The sequence below is a fragment of the Mauremys mutica genome, chromosome 11 (genome assembly GCF_020497125.1).
Source record: "Mauremys mutica isolate MM-2020 ecotype Southern chromosome 11, ASM2049712v1, whole genome shotgun sequence".
NCBI classification, from domain to species: Eukaryota; Metazoa; Chordata; order Testudines; family Geoemydidae; genus Mauremys; species Mauremys mutica.
Window position 1 is genome coordinate 34,929,155 of NC_059082.1, and position 11,097 is coordinate 34,940,251.

The 11,097-nt window shown below is 39.9% G+C and overlaps 1 protein-coding gene across 1 annotated transcript in view; it reads left to right on the top strand.

The window, feature by feature from the left end:
- IREB2 (iron responsive element binding protein 2) overlaps positions 1-3,845 on the top strand; it is a 37,166-nt gene extending 33,321 nt beyond the window's left edge. The window contains exon 22 of the mRNA XM_044981086.1: positions 293-3,845. Within this exon, the coding sequence (XP_044837021.1) occupies positions 293-403 (111 nt within the window). The 3' untranslated portion in view covers positions 404-3,845. The remainder of the gene's footprint in view (positions 1-292) is intronic.
- The last annotated feature ends 7,252 nt before the right edge of the window (positions 3,846-11,097 follow it).

Here is an 11,097-nt window from a genome sequence, read left to right on the forward strand (position 1 = left end):
TAGACATCGTGTTCAATGCCAACAATGACCCACTTTACACAGGCACAGGAAAATCACTCCTACTTCTAGCAGAGAATGCAGCACAATATGCTCCCCAAAATTATCTAAAATTGTGCACTAATCTAAAACTTAATACTGGCTTTAGCAATGCAAACATCTGGAATGGTTGGCATATGCAGATTGAGTTTTTGTCTGTCTCATTTATGGTTTGTGGGTAGAGTATGAGTTCAAAAATTGGAGATAAGTTTCTAAAAGTAATTAACACTAATTGTTCTTGTTTTTTATTTTGAAGACTAACACTGGCAAAGTGTTCAGTGTGATTGCCTCGTTTGAAAATGATGTGGAAACAACAATTTATAAACATGGTGGAATTCTAAACTATGTGGCTCGAAGATTCTTATAGTAGCTATGGACTATATGGATACCTTGCATAACTGGTAATTCTGAAAATGCCTTGTGTGAACCCAGGAATCCATACTATGGAACTGCAAACAGTCCCAGTCCGCTCAAAGTTATTTCGTCCATGGATGTAGAAGATTGTGAATCATTGTAGTGACAGCAACAAGATCCTTCCTGATTTTAAATAATATTCGAATGGTGCTATTAACATTGCTAAAATCGACATACGTGTTTTGTGGCAGAAAGCTGTAAGTATGGGGGGGATATTTTATCACACCATTTTGTAAATAAAGGATGTGAAATCCAAACTGAATTGTGCTGAAGATTATTCTGTAAGAAGACTCTTCCTGCAGTTGTTTTCACTTAGTTTTGCACCTGTAAATCTGTGTACTGCTATTTGTTGGTTTAAGGGTAGCAGATGGTATGGAATGTTAGAGGCAAGAGAGATGGATTCTTCCTTGTAGTAGCTAAGAATACAGATCCGAAGGTTTTGAATTCATTATCCTTTAAATTGTGGGTTGACCAAAGAAGGTCCACACAAAGCCCAAAGAGTTCTGTAACATAGGCCGTGGCTCTCTTTACCTTCACTGTGGAGATGGTGTGCTCCATCTGATCCAGATCAAACATCACTCAGAGTAAGATGAAATATTATACGCTGGGGATATGAAGTCTCCATGGGCCACACCTCTGTATTGAAAAATGAGGATGGCTGCAATAAGTTCTATTTCATGGAAGTAAGATGCAGCTCTGAAACTTTGGGCAAGTTCCTATGTCCCTTTGCTGTAACTGGAGCAGCATGGTTGTCCCCCTTGTGTGACACTGGGAGTTAATGTGTACTGTTTGCAACGTCGCTAACCAAAGTACTGACAAGCTGAGTTGTGAAAACCTACTTTTAAAAAATGTACTAGGCTTTTAGATTTTCTTCTTTGCTTTTAAGTGTGGCCAACAATTACTATGTTTTATTCCTCTTAAATTACATTGTAAAGCATTACATGGCTGAGATAACCATATTGTCTTTTAAAACTTCTAATGTGTGCTCTGAATACTCTTCTCTTCCCATGACACCAGAACTCTGCTTAAGATCCCAGTTTTCTAACCAAAGCTAGCTGTTTTGGCATTGCCATTTGAGCTGCTGTAGTTTCGGTTGTGTCAGCACTTCCGTGGTAAAAGCCTATTTTCCATGAGTTTACAATTGGAAATATACTGTCTCAGCACAGGAACTTATTTGGTTTCATTAGTTTAAAAAAAAACATTTTACAACTTTTAAATTATAACGATTTCTAAATCACTTGTATAAATCAGAATTTCAGATTTTTTTTCCTCTTGAAGCTCTTTTCAAATTATATTTTAAAAATTGGCTTGTGATTTATCTATTATGGTTTATATTTCCTTTTGGGAGAAAAATAATATTTATTATCATTAAATATTCGCTAGTCCACTGCACATGCCCAGTAAATTATTTCCATAATTATGCTTCAGGATTTCTACTGCAAATAACATGTATATCAAAACTCTTAAGAGAACAATTTCAGCTTTATTGCATAGATAGGGGGTTGCATTTTAATATAAAGTACTAATTTATACTCAGGCAATAGACTGTAGTGGTCTTTCAGTAAAAAAAATATAGGGCATAAAAATACCTTTCAAGTTCTTACATGAAAATGTAATTTTTAAAAAATCCTGTTTAAACCATGTTACAGTTTTGACAAAGTCCTGAAAAGACATGGTTAAAACTGGCAAACTTATAGCACTTTCAGGTGGTGGTAATTTTCATGACATGAGATAACAGCTGTCAAACTGAACTTTGAATTCCTTGGCTATTTCATTTTATGTCACAACCCTAGTGGCATTTAAACACCTTTGTGTGTAATATGCTTTTTGAAGAAGGAAAGTTCTTCTATACAAATTCCAAAATCCTGAGTAATCTTTTACTACATTTTACCAGCTGAGCTGTGCTTTCTTTTAGCAGAGAAAAAAAGCATTGACAGTTGCCACTGCTTAATAAATTAATTTAATACATTTAAGACAAAAACTACTCAATGAACACAGCAGTCATACAGCTAAGTATTCAAAGATTCATTTCTATCTTGGATGTTTGTAATGACAGTTGTGATTGTGGAGCAAATCTTGTTTATTGTATATAAAACTGGCCTATCTTAATCTCACTCTGTTTTTCAGCTGAGTGGTATATTTTCTCTGGGTTCAAGTGAAGGGGAATGTGTGTTCATTATTGGGGAGCAAGTGGAAATCCTGTTTGGCATAAAAGAGTTTAGTTTAAACATCTCTCTTGTCCAACTACCATTGCTTTAGTTCCGCACACAACTTCCCAACGTCTGCAGTCTTTCAGTAAAACACTTGTTGCTGCAGCAGTAAAATACTCAAGAGAAGTGATATAAGACACACCAGAAGTAAATCAATATTGTGACAGAAAATGCAATTTAACGAGACATTTATCAACCTACAGTTTTTCTAACATTAAAACAAGTAAATTCTGTTGAGGCATTCCAATGTCAGTCCTGTAGTGACTACTTTAATTCTGCTGCTCTTATGCTTTAAAATCAGTGAAAGAATATTATGAATGCCTCAAAGTAAGCTTTGTTTTCATAGTTCAGGTCCTGCCATTGCTATTTCACTAGGGCCGATCCAAAGCCCATTGAAGTCAATGGGAATCTTTTCATAGACTTCAGCTGACTTTGGATCAGGTCCTCAGTGCCCACAAGTTTGAAGCATGGTGAGTGCTGAGAGAAATGGCACCATAAATGCACCTATCTGTTTTGCTTGTCACAAATTAGTAAACTGCTGTAGAAATGAAGGAACTTGCTTGGCTGTCTTCCCCTGTCCCCGCGTCACGTGCATGTGATCACAGGCGTTACATAACCCTCTCTCAACACAGCAGCAGGGAAAACAAATTAATTTTGACATAGTGCTAGGATCTAGTAGTTTGACATGCAATAGCCCAATTAAATGACATCTATCTCACAGCAGTGGCAGGATACAGTCCAATTAGAGGACTCCTTTCACCACAGAAAATACAATGTTCAATAAGCTCTTTCCTGTATTTTAAAGCATAGGAGGAAAAAAATAACTGTGTGACTCCAAGTGTTAGACATATTTAACTTAGAATTTTCTCTTCAGTTTGATTTGGAAAAGAACCTTATTCTGATTTTTCTAAATGTTTTCCCCTCAAACTTTGGGATAGTGTTGATGTTTATAAATTTTACACATGCATATAGGGACATGAAACAAAATGTATATTAATCACATTTAAGCAACTGCAAATCAGTGTCTGCTGTTTAAAGCCAACAAAACAGTATAACAGTTTTAAGTTCAATAATGTTAAGTATTGTATAGAAATATTATCTTGAGACAAAGTTCATTTGCTGACAATTGTGCATAAAATGTTACTGATGTTGTAAATTATTTTTAATAAAGAAAATTGTATCACACTACTTGTATGCAACCATCTGTTTTAAAACAAATCACATAGAATGTCTTTAAAATGCCAACATAATTCCTTATAAAAAGGAGGGAAGGATATTTCTCTTAAAATTTGGGAACTGTTATACATTAAATCACTGGCAGTGCAAACTGCAACTTGTGTATGGAGTACTCTGCAGTGAACTGAACAGCTCAGAAGTAGTAAAAAATAAGCAAAGGACTGCTTCCCTCCCTCTCTTATGGCAAATACCTCTGAGATTCAGCTTTCCTTCTCCCTAAATTAAAGGGAGGGAACTCAGATTAAAAACTACATTTTAAAATAAATGCCTCTAGAAATAACACCTTAGAGTACCTAAAGAAAGAATTCTTAAAATCTGGTTTACTTCAGAAAATTTATGCTCTTAATTTGGAGGGGGTAGGGAGTGTTTGCATTTCTCCTTATGAGTCTTTTTTGCTTTTGTTTCTAATCAACTTCATTTTCTTGTACTGTACTCACAAACTCAATGCTGCAACACAGGTTGTAAACATTGCAGGGAATGTTTATTATTTTATTATTTAAGTTTTCCTTTGAGATTTCAAAAGCAAAAACATACCAGATTCTCTCCCTGAAGATGGGTATGTGAGTAAAATTTTAAAATATTGTTAAAGCTTGTTTTCACAAAACCTATACGTGGGGTCAAATTTGACCAGTCACTTGAACTAGACTAGATGTGTACTCTGCATTTGAACACTTTGGCACTCTAAAGGACATATCCCAGATATACGAGATGCCTCAGATTTGTTATAGGGACACCATACCAATTCACAGAATTGTCTTTGGGACTTGTGTTAACCTCGTTCATAAAGGGTACGATTTTCAAGCACTCAGTGTTGGCATTTCTTTTTCCACTGTAGTCAGCGGGAGTTGTTGAGCACTTTTAAAAATCCCAACTACATTTTTTAGCCTTTTTTTCATCCCTAGGGCGAGGAGGATTTCAGACTAAGAAATTATAGAAAGCAAAATAAAGATGATTAATGATGCTTACAAAGTTTTAAACATGAATTTAACTCAGTATTAATGTGCAAAGTGTAACAAAACTATAAAACAAATATATTTTAATGCCTTTTAATTATCAATTGGGTATATGACCTTGAACACATTCCTATTGAAAATAGTATTATCCAAGCAACTTGTAACACATGGTAGTTTAAGGTTGCTTTGGCAATGAAACGTCTTTAAATGTGAAAGGGCACAATTGTAGGTCACTTACTAGTTGGATCATATTTATTACATCTCTTTTTACCTGCTAATACATCATTAAAATTTGAATCAAATATAACAATCTGCTTATTACACAGACCCTCAATTACTGAGCACATAAAAAGAAAAAAAGGTAGCCATAGTGCTGCTTATCACATCATAGTAGTCGGGCAGCTCCAGGCACCAGCATGCCACGCATGTGCCTGGGGCAGCAAGCCGGGCGGGGAGGCGCTCTGTCGGTCAGTTCGAATCCTGTTCATGACGCCAATTATGTAAGTGGGGGAATGGTCCTGCTATTGTGGGGAACTTTTCTGGCTTCTGTGCTACCCCGGTGAAGTGGGCTAGCGAAAGGAACTGAGTCCTCGCTCCCACTTCCTTTACCCAGAGGCCTCCCTGCCCTTGAGGACTCTCCTGTCTGGCAGAGTCCTTGTAACCACAACAAAGCTGGGCCCAGGATTCCTGGGGGGCTCGACCCCCAACCCTGCTGTGGTCACCTAGGACAGGGGCTAGGGCATCCCCACTCCGGGGTACCCTTTCTGCACTGGGCACCTCCCTGACCCACTGATTATTCCATACAATTTAAAGCAAATACAAGTTGTTTACTTAACAATTAATTTAAAGAAAAGAATAAGAATAAATGGGAATGGTTACAGGGAAACATCACCCTGCTCTGTGGCAGGGAACATCACAAACAGTGTCTCTGGAACGTCAGGGCACTTTGCAGTCTGTTCCTCGTAGGTCCCAGGTCTCCTCCTCAGGTCCTGGCTGTGCTGCAGGGATGCTGCGGGTTGGACACTTGCAATGGTGGTGACCACACACCTCTGGGCTTTGTGTGGTGGGATCCTTCTTTCCAGTGCCAGCCTCCCAGCAGGTTAAGGTCCCCCTCCCAGCCTGGCCTGCATGGACCCTTGGCTGGGGGTGTCTTTTTGTGCTGGGCCCTTTGCCAAGGTCCCCTCTTGGCTGGCCCCAGTTGCTCACAACACCTGGCTCTCTGGCTGCAGCTCTGCTTCCAGCACAGGATCTGCTCTCCCTGGGCTGTGCCTCTGGCGCTCTGGCTGCAGCTCTGCTCCCAGCACAGGGTCTGCTCTCTCTGGGCTGTGCCTCTGGCGCTCTGGCTGCAGCTCTGCTCCCAGCACAGGGTCTGCTCTCTCTGGGCTGTGCCTCTGGCTCTCTGGCTGCAGCTCTGGCCCCTCTGGATCTGGCCCGGCTCTGCTCTCCAGCTCAGCTTGGGCCCCTGCTTTCTCCTTAGCTTGGCCCCACTCTGTCTGACTCAGGCACATTCCTGCTCACAGGGAGGACGGGACCCACCCTGGCCTCCTGACTCCCTGACTAGCCGGCCCGCCCTGTCAATCAGGCTGACCTGGAGCATTGGCCTCTTGCCATTGTTTCTGGGGACTGTCAGTCTCAGGGTCCTGATTTGCCATTGATCCCTCCCTTTTTAGTGCTGGGAGCTAGCAACCAAAACACCCCCACTGAATGTTCGTAAGGGGGTGTTAGTTACATTCCCCCCTGCTAAAATTCTGCCACAGCCACAATATTTACACCAGTACATCTGGGCCCCATAAAAACAACATATATCCACATCATATTATATTAAAAACCCATTAACAATTACGAAAAGAACATTTAACATAGTTAACACTCCACATCTACTTCTTAATACTACACATAATATTAATCAACACACTACATAGAACCAATAACAATTATTTTTAAGTTTAACACACAGTACACACTTATTAGACCGCTGGAACCTTCTTAAGACTGCTGGTTCATTACCCTTATTTTCTATTTTTCTGTCCTTGGGTAGTACTAGGTCAGTTTGAGGGATCTGGCCATTCTTATTAGGGTTTGGGTTTACCCCATTGGTTTTAGTCTCCTTGGGAAATTCTGCACTATGCCTCCTACGAGCCCTGGTCAGATTAATAGTCCAACGCTTTAGCTGGTCCCTATGTACTACTCTCTCAGGACCTCCTTGTTCAGGCTGGTTAGCGTACACTGGCAGTTCGGGATTGTTGTGGGTTACCACAGTGTGGGGATTTGGCTTCCATTTGTTTTGTATTTTATTACATTTTCGGCCTTTACCACTACGAACTGGTACACAGTTACCAGATCGGATGAGAGCCCCACTGGACTTGCGGTTATAAGTCCTTTTCATACTTTGGGCTGTGTCTTTAGTTTTACTGAGAGCAACTTTCCATGCTGCTGTCAACATCACAAGTGACTGGTCTTAGCGTATACACAACGTGCCTCAGGTGGCACATGACCAGGACACACCACTGAATTTGGTCCGCTGGTTGGATCATTAGCTTTCCCGGCCTTGGCTGGGTACTGATGGGGAATGTGATGTGAACGCTGATCCGTGCCCCCAGCTGGCTGGTGAAAGATTATTAAGGAAACAGCAGAGATTTGCAACAGACTTTTGAGTCCCCAGAGTCTTCAGTCCATTTAGAAAAGGAGATGAACCTGCAAGTGCCTCAGTCTGGCTGTTAGGTATATAGCCCCCATTACTGTAGTATCATGATCGTTAATGTAGTTGTCCTCCTAATGTCCCTGGGTGGTAGGAAAGTGCTGTTATCCCCATTGTACAGAACGGAAACAGGCAGAGAGACTTAAATAGCTTGCCCGAGGTTCTGTTATAAGAAGTCGGTAGGGGCTTAGGAAACTGAACCCATCTCTCCCAAATCCGAGGCTTTCACCCTCATTGTTTTTGCCACAGACTAATTCAGAATTGGCCTGGGAATTTCCCCTGGATTCAACACAGGGAATTTGATATCCATAAACCCATACTGCCTGCCTGTATGTTGACATTCAGGAAATGAACTCGGAGCCTTTCAGGAATCTGATAACTGACAAAATTAGGAGACTCCAGACCCATGATGAGCTACTGAGGTCTGTGAGCAGGGTCCTAGTGGGGAGCCAACTATGGACACTCAAGGTGAACTGCAAAGAATGGGGCAGACAATCCCCATAAAGCTGGTGGATATTCCAATACTTAGATTTACCAAACCAGCACAAAACAGCTTCTTTATTACCTTACTGGTTACTCAGAAGTCCAAACAACACAGTTCCCTTAAAGCAGAGGTGGCCAACCTGTGGCTCCGGAGCCACATGCGGTCTTCAGAAGTTACAATGTGGCTCCTTGTATAGGCACCAACACCGGGGCTGAAGCTACAGGTGCCAACTTTCCAATGTGCCAGGGGGTGCTCACTGCTCAACCGCTGGCTCTGTCACAGGCCCTGCCCCCTCGCCTCAGCCTGCCATGCCCTCACTCCTCCCCCTCAGAGTCTCCTGCATGCCACGAAACAGCTGATCGGGAGGTGGGAGGGAGGAGGAGGCGGCACTGGGAGAGGTGGTGGGAGCTGATGGGGGGCTGCTGACATATTACTGTGGCTCTTTGGCAATGTACATGGGTAAATTCTGGCTCCTCCTCAGGGTCAGGTTGGCCACTCCCGCCTTAAAGTGATCCAGTGTCAGGCCTCCATCCAGGTACCCATGTCAAATATGATATACATTTCTGTAAATCTTATTTCATCATATAAAAGAAAAGGTTCTACCAATCCCAAAGGATTGGACACATTACCTCCCAGGTTATGGAATATTTCAAATCTTACCCAAATACACACTACAGCCAATTCTTATTAACTAAACTAAAATGTATTAAAAAACAAAAGCGAGAGTATGGTTAAAAGATCAATATACATACAGACATGAGTTCAATTCACTGAGGTTGCAGATTCATAGCAAAGATGGTGAGCTTTGTCTTTGCAAAGAGTTCTTTCAGAACTAGTTCATAGGTTATAGTCCAATGTCCAAATAACACATTCAGGGCATACCAGCATAACTGGGACCTCAGTCTTGCGACTCAAACTTCCCCTGACAAAGCCTGAGCAGATCTGAAATGACAGAATCAGGACCCAAGGATCTTTAATACAATTTCATGTCTTTTGACAAGTTGGAGTTCCTCAGGGAACAAAAGGTAATTAGGATGACTTTGAAGGAGGTCCATCATCGGTACTTAGCTAAATGAATTAAGTAGGCCGTCAATTAATCACAGTTAACTCACGATTCACTAAAAAAAATTTATGATAAAAAATTAATCTTGATTAATCGCACTTATAACAATAGAATACCAATTGAAATTTATTAAATATTTTTGGATGTTTTTCTACTTTTTCAATATTGATTTCAATTACAACACAAAATACAAAGTGCACAGTTCTCATTTTATATTATTTTTATTACAAATATATGCACTGTAAAAGTGATAGAAATAGTATTTTTCAATTCACCTCTTCCATGTACTGAAGTGCAATCTTTATCATGAAAGTGTAACTTACAAATGCAGATTTTTTTTGGTTACATAACTGCACTCGAAACAGTGTAAAACTTTAGAGCCTACAAGTCCACTCAGTCCTACTTCTTATTCTGCCAGTCGCTAAGACAAACAAGTTTGTTTATATTGACTGGAGATACTGCTGCCTGCTTCTTATTTACAATGTTACCTGAAAGTGAGAACAGGTGTTCACATGGCACTTTTGCAGCCAGCGTTGCAAGGTATTTACATGCCAGATATGTTAAACATTCATATGCCCCTTCATGCTTGGGCCACAATTCCAGAGGACATGCTTCCATGCTGATGATGCTTGTTAAAAAAATAATGTGTCAATTAAATTTGTGACTGTATTCCTTGGGGGGAGAATTGTATGTCTCCTGCTCTGCTTTACCCACATTCTGCATATATATATTATGTTATAGAAGTCTCAAATGATGACCCAGCATGTTTGTTTTAAGAACACTTTAACAGCAGATTTGACAAAATGCAAAGAAGTACCAATGTGAGATTTCTAAAAATAGCTACAGCACTCCACCCAAAGTTTAAGAATTTGAAGTGCCTTCCAAAATCTGAGAGAGACGAGGTGTGGAGCATGCTTTTAGAAATCTTAAAAGAGCAACACTCTGATGCGGAAACTACAGAACCCAAACCAACAAAAAAGAAAGTCAACCTTCTGCTGGTGGCATCTGACTCAGATGATGAAAATGAACATGCATCAGTCCACACTGCTTTGGATCATTATCAAGCAGAACCCATTATCAGCATGGAAGCATGTCGGTGGTTGAAGCATGAAGGGACATATGAATCTTAAGCGCATCTGGCATGTAAATATCTTGCAACGCCAGCTACAACAGTGCCATGCCAACGCCTGTTCTCACTTTCAGGTGATATAAACAAGAAGCAGGCAGCATTATGTCCTGAAAATTGTAACCAACCTTGTTTGTCTGAGTGATTAGCTAACCAAGAAATAGGACTGAGTGGACTTGTAGGCTCTAAAGTTTTATATTGTTTTATTTTTGAATGCAGTTTTTATTTTCCATAATTCTACTTTTGTAAGTTCAACTTTCATGGTAGAGAGATTGCACTATAGTACTTGTATGAGGTAAATTGAAAAAATATTTTTTTTGTTTTTTACAGTGCAAATATTTGTAATAAAAAATAAATATAAAGTGAGCACTGTACACTTTGTATTCTGTGTTGTAATTGAAATTAATATATTTGAAAATTTAGTAAACATCCAAAATATTTAAAATAAATGGTATTCTATTGTTTAACAGCGTGATTAATCGCGATTAATTTTTTTAATCACTTGACAGCCCTAGAATTAACATAAAGCCATTTGCTTGTTCCTCCACCATTCACAGCACATTTCAAAGAGAGATGAATACTGAGATATCCCGTGTTTGCAATTCATTGAAATGATAGGATGCTTTTTTACCTCTAAATTATCAGAATACAGCATAGACAGGGACTGTTTATTACATTGTCGACCCTACTCATACATATGTAAATACACAAAAACACAAGCATTATCTCCCCACATGTCTTTTGAGGGTTATTTATTTTGCAGGATGTTTAACTCCTTCTAGCCATGCATCACAATGTCACTGAATAGGAAAGACAGACTCACTGTGTGTGTTAGAAAACTACTGACACATGAGCCAGGACAACCCATATCTTCCTT